We start from the raw sequence: 19,184 nt of genomic DNA on the forward strand, positions 1-19,184 counted from the left end.
TAGTGTTGTGGCTTGCAATTAGTTTGAAAGGCTGAAAGGTGGAAGATAACTGGAAAAACTTTTCTCAGAGAGGAGCGGGCTTAATAGAAAGGTGCTCTTGACTTGGGAAACTTCAATAATCATAAAGTCACCAAGGTTGGAAAATACCTCTAGAGTCATCCAGTCCAACCATCCACCTGTCACCAATATTTCCCACTAAGCCATCTCCCTCAGTACAATATCTAAACATTTCTTGAACACCTCCAGGGTTAGTGACTCCACCACTTCCCTAGGCAGCCCATTCCAGCAGGTAAACAAGTTTCCTTTCCTTGAAAGGAGGAGTACTGATGAGCTGTCTATTCCCTGGGAACATAAGCTGCCTTTATTAAAATAGTAAAATAAAAACCCAAGAACATTTAGTACAGTTTGTCTGATTCTTGCAGCGCTTATGTTCAGTGTCTTGGAGGAAGACAGCTTTAGCATAACTGCAAGCACTTGGTTCTTAAGGTTCTGGCTCATTTTAATGCCCGGTGCATAAATGAGGGGAGTAATACAGTGCAAAATATGTCAGAGCTGCTTTTTTAACTGTAAAAATTATTCTTTTCATTTATGGGAATGTTGTGTGCTACTTGGATAAACTGTGCCTCTCATACTGCTCAGATAGCACAAGAGAACTCGTGCATCTGAACCTGTATGAAGAAAGCATAGATCCCTTATGTCAATATTATGTTCAGAGGAAAGGCTTGCATGTAGTAGTCTTACTCTCTGCAGCTAGTTTTGGTTACTTGACAACTTGGAGGTGGCTTATATAACTCATTGACAATTGTGTGATTGAATCTTCTTGTCAGCGTGGACACTTTTCCTGAAAATGTATTCACATTTTTCATAATAGCCATTGCTGGATTTGATATGAAGACAAGAAATTATGTATCTTAGAGACTGGTTAGTGTTTGTAGAAAACAGGAAGTAGTATTGTGAAACTGTGGATGGTTATTATGGAGAATTGTTCATAACTGAACCTAGGTTCTGAGCTAGGAGAGGAGGCAGCTCAAAAATGTCACTGTCCAATTCTGATTCTGGCTATGTTTAACTCAGCCTACCCCAGTATTTAAGATTCATGCACTGAATGAGGGGTAAACACTTACATGATTTAACCTGAGCTCATGGTGCTGCTGCTCATAGTACTGGAGTTTGGACACACATCAAGTTATAGGGTGGTTCTCCTAGTCGTTGAGGTTGTAGTGATGTATTGCTCTTCGCCTTCTGGATCTGTGTATTACCTCTTGTTCTGTACGGCCCTTCATTGTAATACAGATAGCTGAATTCCTTCATTTTGTACATGTCTTTACTGTATGATCTTCAAATCATTTTCTAACAGTGGCTTTAGAAGCCTTCTTCAAATTTGCCTTAATGTTCAGATGAAGGATTAAAATAAAAATCTTCTAACCTGCAGCACAGCCAAGTACAGTGTGGTGACTTTTCTACCTCGATTCCTGTATGAGCAGATAAGAAAAGCTGCAAATGCATTCTTCCTCTTCATTGCCTTACTGCAGGTATATTTCATTGTTTTACGTTCATTTATTAAATAGCTGAATGTAGCTACAGTTATTTGAATGTTCGTGGTCAACTGCAAAGAAGTTCTCAAATGTACGTTAAGTAGTAACATTGATGAGATATGTACTTAATAACTGAAATTAGAGGGTATTTGAGCTGTTTTTTCCAATAGCTCAAATACCCAACATTCCAAAAATCAAGCTAGTTATGTTATTAATATAATAATATCACAAAATATGGAACTACTGACCATATTGTGAAAAACATGCATAGATTCTTGTGAATGTGCCGATATTTTAAATAGTACAGATATTCACCCTGAATCAGTGGTATTCATCAGCTGAATGCTTTTCTTATTAAGAAGAAGTAAAACAAAAGGCCTGTACAGCAGCATAATCATATACATTCATAGCAGTAGCTTCTTCAGGTTGGTTGGGAGCTTAGGCTGATGTGTCCGCTGAACTTAAATGGCAATCATGTACAAATCAGAATTTAAGCTCTAACTCTTTTTCTGCTGGTAACTTTGCATTGAACGCTAAATTTGCTAGAAACTTATTTTTAAAATAAAATGAGCATCTCTTTTCCTTTCTGTTCACAGCAAATTCCAGATGTCTCTCCGACAGGAAGATATACCACCTTGGTGCCATTGCTATTTATTTTGACAGTTGCTGGCATCAAAGAAATCATAGAAGACTATGTGAGTATGGATTATTATGTGGGAAATCTACGCTAGAAACAAATGGTGCTTCAAAAAGCCATGTGGTACCATAAAGCTTTGCATCTCTGAAGTCTATTTAGCCATTACTGAGCAGTGGCTATGTACTTTCAAAGATGCTGACTCTACAGGAATTTCTGTAGCGCACAGAGATAAGTAAATAATTTTCTGGTACAGCTTAAATGGTGAACAAAGAAGTTGTATGGAAACAAGTTGGTGTAAAACAGAACACTTATTTGTACTTATTCAAGTTTATCTACTGGTGCTTTCATTAGGAAAGCCTGGCTTGAGCAGGAACTGTAGAAGTCCTTACAGATATGTGGCCTTTTTAGTAGGTCTTGAAAACTGGAGATCAAAATCATTAAAAATGTAAAATTATCTTCAAGGCAGACCAAAAGAAAATCTGGATACTGTTTATAATGACAACATGTTTATACTTTGCAAGATTCTGATTAATAATTTAACTTAGAAAACATTTTAAACACACAGTACATATACCATGTATACTCCAACTGTCATCTAAATATGCTGTAGCTTTCCATTCCCTTATTTTCCTTTCAAAAAACAATTTTGAAGACTTGAGCTTTCTGCTGTTGGTCCATGTTTGTGTCTGATTGCCAGCATGGAGATTGGTGCTTTAAAGTTGTATTATTTTGTTTGTAAACCATTTGGACTTAGGTGATCGGTGTGACTTTTTTCAAAACATACAGACAAGAAAGACCCAGTGTATCTTCTTGTGGCATGTCATGTTTCTAGCTTTAACTTTTTTGGAATCCTTCATGAAATGAGCTGTAATGAAACATTTTTCTTGCAGAAAAGACATAAGGCAGACAGTGCAGTGAACAAAAAGAAAACAGTAGGTAAGAATAACGAATCTTAAATATTTGAAGTGCAAATAGTGAATACCAGACTACTTTTTTTTTATATATAGACTTGTGTTACTGAAAGTGGTGGCAAGTACATGTCTTTTTGGAGTCAGTAGTCACTGGTGTGTCAGGACTGCACCTTACAGAATGTTTGATGCTGACTGTGTGACACCTGGGGGTGAGAGGTTAGGGGTAAGCTTTTGGAATTTAAAAGCTGATTTAATTGCAGGGTTGTTTGAAGTCATGCAGTTCTCAGCTCCTGCATGAAAGCAGAGCAGTTTTCTCCTCCAGAATACTTCCTTGACTGTTCAAAATCCATATATATATATATATATGTGTGTATATGCTATCCTTAAAATATAGGAAGAACTTTGGGTATTCTGTGGATGTGCTTTCTTTGAGGTGTCAGCAAAAGAAAAGAATAACAGACTTCCCATAAATGCCTATGTTTACCCCTAACATATTGAAACTGCTTGACACTGATTACCTCAAGACATCATTTTGATTTTCTTTTCCCTTAACTGAAAAGTTGTGCAGAAAATAGTAAGGATTTATTGATTGCTACCCCACAGCCACTCTGCAATCACGGGATCTTGGTGTTCTCAGATGTTCCATGGTGGAGCTCTATAGGTGAAACTGAAAACAAAGCGACTTGAATTTTCAGTAGAGCATCTTTCTTCCAAAGTGATTGGACTTGGTGATCTTAAGAAGCTTTTCCAGTCTAAATGATTCTGTTGCTATGATTCTATATGTAGTTTAAGTGTCAAAAAGCTAAAGAAACACTTAGTGGAACATGAGGATCAAAACAGCATGCTAAATCCATGCTTCAGTTAACAGGCAAAATATATGCAGGAATATTTTCAGTGTGTTTTTCCTTAGTGCTTGAGAGGTTATATTGGTCATTGAGATTGCATATTAATGAACATCAAAGAAAGCTTTGCTTTATCAGTTCCTTAAGGTATTTTTTTTCCTGCAAATTTGAGAAGATGTTGCAGGTGCAATTATTAATCCTGAGAAAAACCTGCAGTTATCTAGCTGTAGTACAACAGAACTTGCTATGGATAACATCAGAGGCTGCACTTTCCAAGGCCATATAGGCAGTTCAGTCTAATCCATTTATCGTTAGAGAACATGTGCTAACGAACACTTAAGAGGAACCTTTTCATAGTAATTGTGGAGAGAGAGCCTCAAGAACACAAGATACTATTATGGATCTAACTGGAACATAGCAATTGAAAAGCAATTGTTTTGTGTAGTTCAACTTGCATTTTTTGCTTTTATATTCTAAATACAGTTTTCAGAATAACTGCCTGAAACTGTCATCATTTTTTTTAAGAGGAAGGTTAGAAAGGCACATTTATGAGAGTGTCGTAAGAGTGAAAAAATGCATTATAAGTACGAAAAGCTTCTTTACGTTCAGAGTGGAATTAAGGCATTTTAAATTTAGGTTAGTGCTTTTAGATACTTAGACTACTCATACAGCTGAGTGAGGTCTAGGCTGTGCCATCAGTATAGAGAGCAGTTGTGCTTACCCTCAAGCAGACGTCCACTGTCTGCTTAGCTATGTTCTGAACTCCACCTGTAGTGACCAGATACTTGCTTCATTAACGTGCATATAGACTTTGCATTTATCTCTGTTTAGCTTTTGATCTTTTGATCTTCATTTTGTAGCTTCAAAACATGTTTCCTGTTTTCAGTTTCCCATAGACTATGTTAACTTGGTTTACAGACTGAGTTTGGTATGTATGAATTAAATTGCCTTTGGAAGAAACCCTACTGAAAATTGTTCAAGTGAGCATCTGCAACTACGCTAGGAGCTGAAGTGTGTTGGGCTTGGAGCCAGTGTATGGAAATTACATTCGATCTAGGGAACAGACCATGTTCTGTGCTGATAATTGTTTCAAAATTTGTCTGATTCTTGGGTATTCATTCTGATCTAAGTTTACATTTTCTTTTCAGTTCTAAGAAATGGGATGTGGCAGGACATTGTGTGGAAAGAGGTAAATATAATTAGAGATGGGGTAGAGAGTGGAGAAATTGTTCAAGAATTTTTCTTGCTTGAACAAAGAGGGAGGCCTAGAGTCAATATGTCCTATGGGTGCCCTGTGACGTAAGGTGGGAGGGGTCCTTTCTGCTGTAATGGTGAAAATTGCCTTGAGCAAAGCCTCTAGATGCTGATCTTTATATCTTAGTATTATGTGTCAACCAAATGTTGCAAAACTGTTGTATTCTTGCTAGACAGTTAATATGTTCTGGTGTATAAATAGTGTTTTCTTTTCAGACCATGTCTAGAAGAGTCACTTTCACTGCAACGCTCTACTTCTCTTAGGATTCTAACAGGCTTATTTTTGTTCCTGTGCTAAAATGTTCTTATGTTTTGAGGCTAATTGTTTACTTAAGTAAGGAACACAAGACCTACTGCCACGTTCAGCACACTTGAATGCAGGTTATATTGAAACTTACTTCTGGGACAAACTGAGATTTATTTATAGAACTTTCTAAAGTCCCTCAGCAGGCACTGACGTAATTTCGGCTGTTAACTCCTCTTAAAGACAAAATGAGTTCTGTTAACTAACAGATGAAGGTGAATTACAGTCTTCCATAACCTCAGAGAAATGAGACTTACCTCAGGAGACCTAAATGCAATCCTGCTGAAGTGTTAGAATGTAGCAGAAACTAAAGATCTCTGGGGATTCTGAGGCTTCTTGGTTATGGTTATTTATGCTGTTCCACATCCTGTTTGAAGTGAAGACAATGAACTCAAAGATAATATTTGAAGCTGAGCCTGGAATATATATATATATTTTTTTTGAGAAGACTCTTTGTCTTCTCAAATATTTCTTCAATTGGTCTGTATCTTGCATATTGTCTATGCTGCATATGTTGTTAAGGAATAACTGTGCTAGCAATGTATTTACTTTAAGACAGATTTCTGATACTTCTTGAGCTTACCAAGCAAGGGAATTTGTTTTCAGTGGGATCCAAATAAGACTAATGAATCTGCCTGTTCAATCATGCCATCTGTTTCATTTTTAATAAATTTGTATGTTCAATTATTTGAAGCACGTTTTGGGCTGTAAGCAGTACGTGGGATGCTCAAAACATTAGGCAGTTCTGGCTTACTGTCTTGAGAGAGTTGCATGGGGTTTTGTAGAAGAACAGAGTATATGTAATTCCTGTAACAGGTGCTGGAAACTCTTAATTCTTCAGTACTCCAGAAGTTATAGCTTTGCAAATCTCAAGTTACTGTAGGTCAGAAAAAAACTAGTTGATTGCTATCTATCTGTAGAGACAAAGCTTCTTGTTAGTGACTGTTAGAAGCAGTGCATCTATTTAGTGTTAAGGGAAGGTAGTGATGCCTGAGTGGGTAAGTAATGTGGAGAAAAAATTTAAGAAACTCACTCTTATTGAATTTGATCTTCTTCAAGTATCAAAGGTACTTTTTAACCAGGGAAAATCTTTCTGTAAGTTAGATTAGACTGTATTTAAATGAAAAAAAATAACTCAGATATGGATAACAGCTGAATTATAGAAGAAAATCATTTCTACTAAAAGTTGCTGCACAAGTTCATACTGTCCTATTGTGTATTCTGCACAGACAAATATATATGTATATATGTGTGTATATATATAGCTTATTTTGCCTTCAAGAAACAGGAAGCTTTGATACTAGATCTATAATCTTGCAGTGAAAAGTACTCTGACTTCAGTAGAACTGTCTGTAGTTGTTTTGTGCATGATTATGTTCTGTTGGGTGAAGGACAATAACAAACTAACATTGCAGACAAGCAAACTGTTTGTTTTTCTCTTCCATGCTACTGCACCCTGCCCCTGATTCAACAGGTAGCAGTAGGCGATATTGTGAAGGTCACCAATGGGCAACATCTTCCAGCAGACATGATCATTATATCTTCCAGGTATCCTGTTTGGGTGTGGAAGTATCTGATGAACTGAGGTGCAGAGGACTCTAAACTCTGTATTTACTATTAATAAAAACAGACATCAGATGACACTACGTCTTCTCCACATCTTAAATTAAGATTTCAGCAATGTTAAAGCATGCTTTACCAGGCAGTGATTTTTTTAGCATTGCTGATACGTTTGTAAGAAAGAAGGCTTCTTTAAGACTTTGGTAGTATTGTGAGCTTGTATACAAAGTCTGTCACTGGGTTTCGAAGATGGAAGATGTGTTGCACAAGCTTGATGCAGTCGTTTGTTTCTTGGCTTTTTGAGGATCCCCTTCATTTAATCAAGGAAGCTTAAGTTTTCTTCCAAATCATTCCGCTGAACTTCCAGCATATTTTCCTGCCACTCAAAGATTTCTTCTAAAGCTTTTCAAACAGTAATTTCAGAAGGCTAGCCCAGATGGCTTTTAAGTAGCTAGCCTGCAGCATAGGTTTTGGGCTTCGTTTGTGTGCTTGTTGCCTTCAGGTTGTTAAACACAAAGCTGTGTTGAATTATCTCTAGTATGGCAGCAGCAGTAAACTGAGTACCATTCTTTTTCCCTTGTGGGAGATAGCACAACTTTTATGATACAGTGGAAGGCTGGTTGTTAGTTCATAGAAGCATTTCGCTGGTACTCAGAAATGGGAAGCTCAATCTCTTCAAATTATGTTATGTGATCAAGGATAGAGGTACCTTCATTCCATGGTTTACAATGTTGTATTTTTGAAACAAAACTATTTTTTATAATAAGCAGTTTTCAACCTTCACATGCAATTAATTAGGCTACTCTCAGTAACTTTCTGTTTTGGTGTTGAGAAGTACTTGTTCTGCTTGAACTTCTTATCATACTATACTAAAAAACAACCAAAAATCTTTCTGATTTATGCCTTAACTTGCATGGGACAGCTTTTTGATCTATTATTCTACTAACCTGCTGTCATTGCTAATCATGTAACTGAAGAATTAGAGCCAAAGTATTTGAATTTTAAGAGAAGCTTTGCTTGAAATAAATAGCAGAACTGCCATAGTGAATGCTGTACAATTGGTATTATTTTCATAATTTTCTGAATGACAATGCTAAGTGTCCTCAGTTCACCAGAAGGCTTTGCATGCTCTGAATGGGTGGGATTTTTTGCTTTGTGTTAATGTGTTAATTTTTTTGTCTGAACTGATTGTCAGAGTTGAAATAAGCAATTGTTTACCTCCTTGTTTCTTTGCCTCAAAGGAGAAAGGTGACGTAAAATGAAGTTTGCATACAGAATAAGTTTTCATGGAGGAAAAATAAAAAGTAATTTGAATCCAAACACAGCTTTGTATGGAAACATTTTTACATTTCTGTGAAAATGTACATTTACAAGAAACTGCATTTTAAGAGTTTTAAGAGTTCTCCCTGAGTTAACAACCTCAGCTGTAGTGGGTGAAGTGTTTCTAACAAGTAAAATTGGAGTTGCATTGAGAATACACTGTGACTTTATTGAGTTTGGACTCAGTTTGCCCACATAGGAGGAGAGAAAGAACAAATGCTGCACCTTTCTTCTTGAAGAAATAATTAATGGAGTGAAAAATCTATCTTCTTACTGTTATATATATGTGCCTTTTTTGTAACAAAGCTTTTCCTAAACAGCGTTTGTTACTGACTCCTGTTGATTAAGTACGTTTAGATAAGTAATTGTTTATTTTGGAAAGCAAATAACAACATCTCAAAAGTAGGAAAAGTGATAGACTAGAGGCATATGTGATTATGTGATATATGTGATCTGACACGCCTGAAGGCTGTGCTGCCATTCAGCGAGACCTGGACAGGCTGGAGAGCTGGGCAGTAAGAAACCGGATGAGGTTCAACAAAAGCAAGTGTAGGGTCTTACACCTAGGGAGGAATAATTGCATGCACCAATACAGGCTGGGGGATGAGCTGCTGGAGAGGAGCTCTGCAGAGAGGGACCTGGGCGTCCTGGTGGACAACAGGTTGGCCATGAGCCAGCAGTGTGCCCTCGTGGCCAAAAAGGCCAATGGCATTCTGGGGTGCATTAAGAAGAGCGTGTCCAGCAGGTTGAGGGAGGTGATCCTCCCCCTCTACTCTGCCCTGGTAAGGCCTCATCTGGAGTACTGTGTCCAGTTCTGGGCTCCCCAGTACAAAAAAGACAGGGATCTCTTGGAAAGAGTCCAGCGGAGGGCCACAAAGATGGTGAAGGGCCTGGAGCATCTCCCCTATGAAGAAAGGCTGAGTGAACTGGGTCTGTTTAGCCTTGAGAAAAGACGACTGAGAGGGGACCTGATCCAGGTTTATAAATATCTGAGGTGTGGTGACCATAGCGATGAGGCCAGTCTCTTTTCAGTGGTACGTGGAGACAGGACGAGGGGAAACGGACATAAGCTGCAGCATAGGAAGTTTTGCACGAATGTGCGTAAGAACTTCTTTGTGGTGAGGGTGACGGAGCACTGGAACAGGCTGCCCACGGGGGTTGTGGAGTCTCCTTCTCTGGAGATATTCAAGTCTCGCCTGGACGCCTACCTGTGCGACCTGGTGTAGGGAACCTGCTTTGGCAGGGGGGTTGGTCTCGATGATCTCTAGAGGTCCCTTCCAACCCCTACCATTCTGTGATTCTGTGATTTAGGTCCAGAGAGGAAACTGAGGTTCCCTAACAGCCTGAGAAGCCAGTGATGACAACAGTCTTGGTGGTGCCATATAGAGCTTTTCAATCTTAAGCAGCATGTCAGGAAGTAATCTCTGATAGAACTATGTTTCCTTATTACAGGTGTTTATGCACAGCTGTTCCATTTAGATATAGGAAAGGCCATGACTAATTGAAAATGCTTGAATCTACGAGGAAGAATTTTTGCCCTTTTAGGTAAAGGCAAAAGCAACTCTAGAAGATGCAAATCACAGCCCTCAATTTCAATCTCATCAAATCCTGATTCCTTACAAAGTGGGGAGGAGCTGTTTAGCAGTGTCTTTCTTCAGATACAGTTGAGCAACTTCTGGGCATACAAGTTGGTCCTGTGAATCACAACAGTAGTATGCATGGTTCACAAAGTCAGTAGCAGAGAGAGCTGCTCTCCTAAGTGCATCTGCTTCTTACACTGTTTGCTACTTCATCTGTGCACAGCTCTTGCAACATCAGGTGTTTTTGTGGACTGCAATGTAAAATATCAAATTCAGGAATGTAAATTAATCACGGTTTATTAAATTCTTATTAACCTGACTTAGTCCTGTCTTTTTGCATAGTTTTGCGTGAGAACATTCAGATTCAAAGGCATATGTTCTTTCAACTGGTTCTTTCATTGTTGTGGACCACCTATGGGATATTTCTCTTCAGTTTATTGAAGACATATATTGTGGACAACTTAATGCAAATGTAGTGTATCAAAAGAAACTGGTTTTCAGTACCTAAAATCTTGTTATCTTCCTTACAGTGAACCTCAAGCCATGTGCTATATCGAAACAGCTAATCTTGATGGGGAGACGAATCTTAAAATACGACAGGTAAAACAAACTGAATTTTGCCATATTTTTCCTCCACATGTGTAGTGCTATCTACTAAGCAGACTGTAGGCTGTATGACAACAGTACTAGTGTTGTTTAAAAACAAGACAAATAAACAAAATATGCATCTCTTTCCAGGTTACAGTAAGCCTTTTTATTCAACAGATAGGAACCAAGCAATAATGATTCGTGTACAAGTCTAAGGAGCTAATCTGGAGGAAACAGGGAGTTATAAGTTTGCAAAGGTAAATCAAGCAGATCTTGATAGTATTTTGCTTGAGGTCCAGGGAGAGCTTCGACCAATTTAATCTGACTCATGTGAAACACTTCAGATAGATTTTGACTCTGCCTCGCTGAATTGAGCATAGTACTAATACTGAGAAGGTGTTGAGGTATCACTCTTAAATGTATATGACGATGTGGTTGAGACAAGTCTAGCATGGATTTTCTGGCATATAGTTTGTACTGAGAAATAATTGTAAGTCTTGCATTTATATTTGGAAGATACAGAACTATAATTAAAAACTAAAAAATATAAGTGGCATCTGTTGGGATAGCTTTTGGAATAATACTTTCCATCAGTGGTGAATTTTCATCTGTTTTAATCTTTTTCATCTATTTGTGCCTCTTGTTTTCCCTAAGCTATGATAAATTTTTGCCTAAAGGTGGAGTTTTTCAGTAAAAACACTTCTTTTACACAACAACTTTTTTTTTTTTTTTTTTGAGTGAAATTTTTTTCTTTTAACTTTTCTTTAATTTTGGGGAGGTAGCTAAAATCCTCTGTACGAAAAGTGAAGTAACACCACTAGTCCTCAAACTGTGGAGGTGAAATTCTAAGCAATTTGTGCCTATTGATGGATGAATTTTTATCAAACGACTTTTTGCTAATACTGATTTTACTGGGAAACCCAAGCACTTCTTAGTAATTTAGTAAAAGGAACTTTATCAAGATGCTGTGTTGGTACACCATGCTTCCAAAGATTAAGCAGGATTCAAGTGCTCAAGTGCTGGTTTTATTATTAAAAACATGAAAATTCCTCTACTTGTGGTCACAGCTACAATCTCTGCTGTCACATACACCACTCTGTTACTTCTCCCTCTGGAGTGCTCAGAGGAGCTTTTCATTACACTTCAGTTAATTTGTTCCATGTTTGTGGTATGTAATGGAGTTTGGTCAGATATTTCCAGTTTTGCTGGCAAAATCCTATTCATCATGGTGTTTAGAAACAGTTGAGAATCCTTGCTCTCCTTCTGAGAGAGTTACAAAAAATGAATTTGATCGTATCAGTATTTCAAAATCATGTGTATATGTATAAAATATTTAAAAATATATATATCTATATGCATTTTAAAAGCTATACACTTGCTATTTGCTTGTTACACTAATGAAAGCATGGCTTCCTGTTCTGAGAGCCCAGTAGATCAGATCATGCTTTCCTGTCAGATTTTATTTGCATCTGGACACATGCTTAAACGACAGTATTAAAAATAAACAAACAAAAAACAACTGATCGTGGAGGGGAACTTCTCTTAAAAACTTGTTCTGGCTTGCAGTACTGTGGTCAGTATGGCAAAAGAAACTAAAAGGGTATCACTCTTAACCAAGCAGAGGCATTCAGAGTTGAAAAGCAATGGAATATCGTGTGTGCAGTCCCTGAGATGGAGTGGCAATATGTTAGATTACAGCTTCATGTTGGATTGAAAATTAACCTTGAGTTCAGTCAGAGCATAATGCATGTGCTGACCTGTAAGAGTCTACACTTAAGGGTGACTACATTTAACAGCTGTAACACATCAGCACAGCTGTACTTTGAGAGAAATGCCAGACATCTTTAGGCTGTTTGTCTCCTACTTTGTCCTGCACATGTGCAACTTAATGGTTTATGGATATGAATTTTCTGTGATTCTCTTGGTCACAGAGATTGTTTAGGCTTTCTGGATAGGAGGGATGTAAGGCAATCTCTGTAAGCAGGCTCACATATGCCTGTAATAATTAAATATTGCAGGAAAGTTAGCGAATGCTCATCTGAAAATAAAAACACAAAATGAGGAAAAAAACCAACAAAACATTCAAGCAAATTTTTAATTGTAATATATTAGAAGAAAGTAACTTTTCTTATCTTCTTATCTTCTAACAGCAGTTTTTGACAAGAATCTTCTTTGGTTTGGTCTCTGCAGGGATTGTCTCAAACTGCTAGTCTCCAGTCAAAAGAAGAATTGATGAAAGTATCTGGAAGGATAGAATGCGAAGGACCAAACCGTCATCTCTATGACTTCACTGGAACCTTACGCTTAGATGGTCAAAGGTATCAGCTTGATAACAGTCACAGACGCCTTTGGTTATGACAAATGCTTTCTGCAGGCTTTTCCTCTGTGACACTGATCATACATCTGTTTTTAGTAGCTTTTACTTTTCTGTGGAGTCTTCTGTTTGCTAGGGGAGACATGGCTTCTTTGAAATCACAGTTGTTCTTTACCTAAAGTGACACTTTGGAAGGAGCAAAGGAAATGGTTTTATTTTTAGGATTGTCTTGCAACAGGAGATGTGCAGAGGATACTGGAAAACTTTATCATCCGACAGGAGCTAAAGCTGAAGCAAGCTCAGTTCCACATTGGAAAATGATTCCAGAATCTGAAGTTTCTGTCAGTATGACTTGGATCTATTGCAACTCTTGTAAGGAAAGAAATTCTGAGAAAATAGATTTTAGGACTATAAATAATAGAACCTGAAGCATCAGCAGGAGTGTACAGGTTTCATCTTACTGTACTTGTTTCCTTGCACCAAAACTGTACTACTTGAGTGACTAAGCAAAATAGTGACAGATGCAAGAAGAGTAAAAGATCACTTGTATATTACTCAAAAAATCACATGGGTAATGCATCTCTTTCAAAATGCTTCTTTAATGACATGTATACAGTTATAGCATGCTTTGAGTGGACAGTCTGTTTGCAAGTGTGATGCTTCTCTGTCTTGGATATGAAAGAGAATTTATTAGCCAAAGTGAAGCAGAGAGCTGCCACAACTTCTAAAGTGCTGGAAAACTAGAGGAACTCCCTCGAATCAACTTCTTCCTGCTCTGCTTAGCATAGATTAAGCTTTCAACAAAGGAATGAAACCTGTATATTGTTTGTATAATTATTTGATGGTGGACAGTATATGTTGGTTAAAATACTTCTCCTTTTTTCTTGAGCTGGGAGGAAGCTAAAGCTGAAAGGAGAACTATTTTCCTAAATTGTTATTGAGAATTGAGAGATGCTTACTTGCTTCTTGCTTTGCAGCCCAGTTCCAGTTGGTCCAGACCAGATCTTGCTAAGAGGTGCACAATTGAGAAACACTCAATGGGTCTTGGGTATTGTTGTGTATACAGGATTTGATACGAAACTCATGCAAGTAAGTCTTTAAAGATTTGGAGTGTGTTCCTTTCTGTATTCTACTTGTCTTTCATACTTGAGTTCGTGGAATGGTTTGACTCATTGTAGCTGTTTAAGTAGAAGCATGAGGAGTACAAGGATACTACTGTACTTAAAGTTTTATATGTACAAAAACTAATGGAGGTGTATGTGTAAAATACTTGATATGCAACCAAAATTAATTATATTCCATTTTTTAGATTGTCTATTGGCTGTTCAGCATTTAAAGCTGAGCTTTAGCAGCTGAAGAAATGATAATGGCTGCCTACTATTTTAATACTTGAAGATAGACAGGTTAAGACTACAGTTTTCTCTTTGTCTTAGTGGCAGGGAGTGCTTGGAGTGCTTTTTCTGCTCACCTTTGCTAATGGTCATTGGGAGCAATGGGCAGCTAGGAGAATCTATGAGATCTTTAGTACTGCATGTTTCTCTTCCTCCAATCTTTTGTCAGTTTAGCTATTGTATGGAGCCCTGGCTACTATTCTGACGTTTCTGGTCTTTGCATACAAAATTGATCTACATAGAGCTGAAGCATTAAGTTCTATAACTGACATTAAAAATAAAGAATGAATTTGCTTCTGCAACCAGTGGTATAAGCCATTACCTGATTGCTTCTGTTGCTGTTCAGAATTCAACCAAAGCACCTCTGAAGAGATCAAATGTGGAGAAAGTAACCAATATGCAGATCCTGGTTTTGTTCTGTATTCTCCTGGTGATGGCCCTTGTGAGTTCTGTAGGTGCCTTATTATGGAACAGAACACATGGCGAAGTCGTGTGGTACCTTGGCTCTAACAGTGAGTATACTGGCTGTGTGTTGGGATGTGTCAGGCTGTATGGCCATCCAGGATCTTAACTCTGGCAAATGAATTGATAAAATAAGAAACAGAGAAAGAAAGAAACATAAGAAACAATGCCTGTTACTAACTTTTGATGGTTTTGTTTTGTTTTGTTTTTGGGGTTTTTTTGGTGTATAGGCTGGCTTGAGTTAACTGGCCAATGAGGCTGCTGTTAATAAAATGTTTTAAAGGCTAGGTAAATACCACTGGGCTCCCATTTAGGGAGCAGGCAAGAAACAAAAAAGAGGCAAGAGCTGTGTTTGTTCACACTTGATGTTCTCCTCTGTGGAGATTGAATGCATCTGGATTTCTACAGAATTTTTTTTGGAGTAGAACATGTATTGTTGCCATATGTATCATGAATTGATTGTACATGACTGTAAGATGGAAGGTATCTATCTTGATGGGGCTGACTTCAGCCTTTTGTTTCTATTTGGAAGAAAAGGATTTGTCTTGATGCATTTTTTTCCCCTGTTTTTCTACATGCTAATCTTTTGTGGAGAACTTGAGTGCATGCTAACTCTTGTGATTTTTGTGCTTGTGGTTTTGGTGATGTTTTGAGTTGCTTTGGCCTCTGATGTCTGTCATTTGTAATGAGAAAACTGATTAGTTAGTATGCTTAAAGGGGTTTTTTGGTTTCATCTGTACTCTTTGAATTTATTAGTTCAGGTATAAAAAAAGGACCTCATGCAAACACTTAGGAATGAAATGCATCCCTGCCCGTTAGACTTCTGTTTGGTGGTTATGTTGTCTGGTTATTAAGTGTATTGTTAAAAACATTTTGAGATGCAGATCTGAAAATGATTGTCACTGCAAATTGTCTTTCTGCTCGTGATGGTACAAACAGATGGCAAAAGGTATCTTCAGCCCTTCTACAATAAAACACAATTATGATTAAAAAAAAAGGAAAAAAGCTTTTGTAGGAAGAGCAGGAAGTGCCTCAGGCTTGACTTTAATTTGTGGTAGTTGCAGTGTCTTCTAGTAGCAATACTGGCATTTCTCAAATTATATTTTGCACCCTCCATCTTGCTTTTTAATGAGGAAGTTTAAATTCCTTCAGATGGCAGGAAGGAAAGATGAGTGGAAACAAACTTGTGAGCTTGAATTAACATGGAACAGGTGCAACCTCTAATAAACAAGGACGATAAAGTAGTTTCTATAGGTGCTTTCCCGGAAATGAGCACACAATTTCCATCACCTTTGCAATTATTATACATGGGAATTTTCATTAAGTGTCTAATTTCTGTAAAGATTGTATTAGAAAAAGCTTTTTTTTTCCCCAGTAAAGTGTGCTTTTATTCTTCATGTTTACTGATAAGAAGTATGAAACTTGCATGTTCACACTTGGAGGTAACTGAGTCCAAACTGCAGCTTTTTGGCTTCTATCTCCTCCTACTTTGCTCCTCTGACTTCATCTCAGGTTAATTAAGTTATGACCCCATTGTACTGGGCTCTGCTGTTCAAAATGCCTCCTCAAATTCAATAACAGTGCAAAATGCAAATGTGGAGACTATGTCTACTGTAGAGAGGATGTGGTCAGCACCATGGAGAAGAGAGGAGCTGTTATTCTATGTCTTTCCTGAACCATTTCTTTTCTGTCTGCTGTTCATAAATGCTTTTCCTTCCCTTTAAGAGCAGTTGTGCTATTTGGGCAACTTGCCCAACATTGGCTCTGTTACTAACAGCCCTTCTGCCTAAGCAGGATTCAATTAGTTTGTTCTCTGGATGACTGTGTCATCTTACTTGCTCATATTTCTTTAGAATGAAGGACTTCTCAAGTCTGCCAATACTGGCAGCTTTTAGAACAAATTTTATTCTTTGTTTTTAATTCCACTGAGACATACAGGATAGTTTCTGAAGGGTAAAGCTATGTTATGAGTGATATTAGTGGCTCTTAATTGGAGTATTTGACACATTGGATAAATCTCTAATTTTGGGTTACAGTGTGGAACATCATACATCTCACCATCTGTTCAGCAAAATATTCTCAGAAAGTATTCTTATCTCTAATACATAGCCTCAACAATTTTATTCTTCTATGCTCTATCTCCAGGCATGTGTTCTGTGTGTTTTTATATATGTAATATTCAAATCAATATTAAAAAGACCCTTATACTAAGCTAACACACTTACTATTTATTTTAGTGCTACTAAATATGATCAGGTCAGCTACAGAAAGATGGCTATCCCTATTCTGTGCCACTCATATTTCTGCTTTCTGTATGATTGTCTTATATTTTTCCATCCACAGAAATGCTGTCTGTCAACTTTGGGTACAATCTGCTGACATTTATTATCTTGTACAACAACCTTATTCCAATCAGTCTTTTAGTGACGTTAGAAGTTGTCAAATTCACTCAAGCTCTCTTTATAAATTGGGTAAGTAACAAGAGTTATTGTATTGCTGTCGCTTTTGCAAGATGACATAAAAAACCTGATATCTTTACCAGGATTTCTGGTTTTGAAGGCAGGACAAAATTGAGACGTTTTATTTTGTGTTAGTGCTGTGATCCACAAAAAAAAAGAAAAAATTTTGTTGTAGGGATCTTTTCTGTATAAGTAATTGCTTTCATGTATTTTAGGTTTTGAGGATGAGGGAACTCTAAGCTGAATTACTCATGATAACCTATAGCTTCTCTCAGCCACAGCAGGCAGAAAGACTAGACTTGTTTGGATGAGGTGTTAGTTTTTTTTGGGAGGGGTTGTTTTTGGTGTCTTTTAAATCTTGAAGTTGACATTCAGATCCACTTTGGTATGAGTCACGATATTTATGATATTTCTCTAAGGACATGAGTTGGTGGTGCCTTATGCTACAAAATGGTTATACCTTTATTCAGGAAAGTTTTGACTTCAAACTATGTATTTCTTCAGTTATGTACTGGGAAAAACTCACACCTCTTGAGCTGAACATCAACAAGTAGAGGAGATATATTCCTTGTCTTGGTATGTGTTAACTCTTGAACTTCCAGTAAAGATAGAGCAACTCTTATAAAATAAAAAAAGATTGGAGACTTTAGTGTTCAATTTGCCTAGTATACAACTAATTTTGCTCTCATTTCAGGACATGGATATGTATTATCCTGAAACTGACACACCTGCAATGGCCAGAACCTCAAATCTTAATGAGGAACTTGGGCAGGTAAGCAAAAATCTTCTGAAGTGTAATGTTTGTTGTGTAGTCTAGGGAGATGGAAGGTGGGAAAGAATGCTGTACAAATGAGCTTTATTCTTTTGCATTGTGGCTTGCTTAATGCAACTTCTTCGCTTTCATTACTCCAAGTCTTGGCAGTATGAGGCACGATAGGATTAGATTTAAGGTCATACAAGCAGTTTTAAGCCTGAGAATAGTGTCTGCATTTCGTGTCTTCTCTTGGAACTGACTTTGTCCTTGAGGTATCTGTGCTTGTGACTGTCTGTACCAGAGCAGGATATACAGCATGTAGCTTGGCTAAGGAGCAGCCCCAAACAGCCTTGGCCTTCCTTCCTTAGTCGTTCGTGTTTCTGACTGCCGCACAAGAAATGGAAGTAAAAAAAGATGCAGTGTTATTCCTAGCTTAGATTGTGTTCCTTGACATGCTTTTCCCTTTTCCTTGAATAATAATTATATATTAACTTGTGGTTATAAGATATTTGTTACAAACACCATGCAGTTCTGGAAGTGAGAAGAAAATGGAATGGGAGGGCTTCCTACAACAAGGCTACTGGAGATCACAACTTTGCCACTGAAATTGTGCAGTACCATTGAGAATTCCTACTTTTTGTCTTTGGCCAGTAAAATCATAAGTATGTAACTAAACTACATGAACTTCATAGTTCGTGTGAACTTAATCTTGGAGATGATGTGTGTCTATGTAAAATACATAATCATTGTGTGCTGCTCAGCAGAATGACTGTCAATATCTTTTCAGCTTTTCCTTAGAACTGCTAAATTATAACTTGTATTTGTGTTACTTTGTTGAGAAGTTACTACAATAATCTGGCTTCCTACAAATGTTATGTAGCATAATGTATCTTGTTGGCCCTTATGATGCATTTCTAAAAGTAGCTTAGTATTGCTTCCATGCAACTAGGCTGAATTTTTATATTTTTCAGTGAAATTACATGATCACGGGTGTTTTTAACTTTGTTGTATGTCAGAATAATTAGTAACTTGAAGTTTCTCAGATTTTTAGGTATGTACTTTGACTTGCTCAGGCTCTACTTCCAATGCTGCAGTCGGAGATTATTTAATGCATTGCTAAAATGAATTGAATTGAGTTGCAGATCTTGATGAAAAACCTTCTGAAAATGTAGAAGAATTCTGGTCTTTAAGTGGACAGACTCCTGTGGTAGTACCATCCCTTCTGAATGGTTGCTGGTTTATAATCTTATCCGATTCAGAGATAAAACACCGT

General features: G+C 37.4%; 1 protein-coding gene across 5 annotated transcripts in view; it reads left to right on the forward strand.

Annotated features, from left to right (window-relative positions):
* ATP8A2 (ATPase phospholipid transporting 8A2) overlaps positions 1 to 19,184 on the forward strand; it is a 323,927-nt gene that overhangs the window by 48,634 nt on the left and 256,109 nt on the right. For 3 of the 5 annotated variants that reach the window (XM_085216143.1, XM_085216142.1, XM_085216144.1), the window contains exons 3-13: positions 1,433 to 1,532; positions 2,132 to 2,230; positions 3,063 to 3,108; positions 5,074 to 5,114; positions 6,958 to 7,031; positions 10,474 to 10,543; positions 12,722 to 12,849; positions 13,823 to 13,934; positions 14,583 to 14,748; positions 17,042 to 17,169; positions 17,852 to 17,929. In XM_085216143.1, the coding sequence (XP_085072269.1) occupies positions 1,433 to 1,532; positions 2,132 to 2,230; positions 3,063 to 3,108; positions 5,074 to 5,114; positions 6,958 to 7,031; positions 10,474 to 10,543; positions 12,722 to 12,849; positions 13,823 to 13,934; positions 14,583 to 14,748; positions 17,042 to 17,169; positions 17,852 to 17,929 (1,042 nt within the window). Of the gene's footprint in view, positions 1 to 1,432; positions 1,533 to 2,131; positions 2,231 to 3,062; positions 3,109 to 5,073; positions 5,115 to 6,957; positions 7,032 to 9,855; positions 9,909 to 10,473; positions 10,544 to 12,721; positions 12,850 to 13,822; positions 13,935 to 14,582; positions 14,749 to 17,041; positions 17,170 to 17,851; positions 17,930 to 19,184 lie in introns of those variants that run through there. The other 2 variants (XM_085216146.1, XM_085216145.1) reach the window with 2 other exon arrangements.

This window comes from Meleagris gallopavo, chromosome 1, assembly GCF_905368555.1.
Source record: "Meleagris gallopavo chromosome 1, MGAL_WU_HG_1.1, whole genome shotgun sequence".
Lineage (NCBI taxonomy): Eukaryota > Metazoa > Chordata > Aves > Galliformes > Phasianidae > Meleagris > Meleagris gallopavo.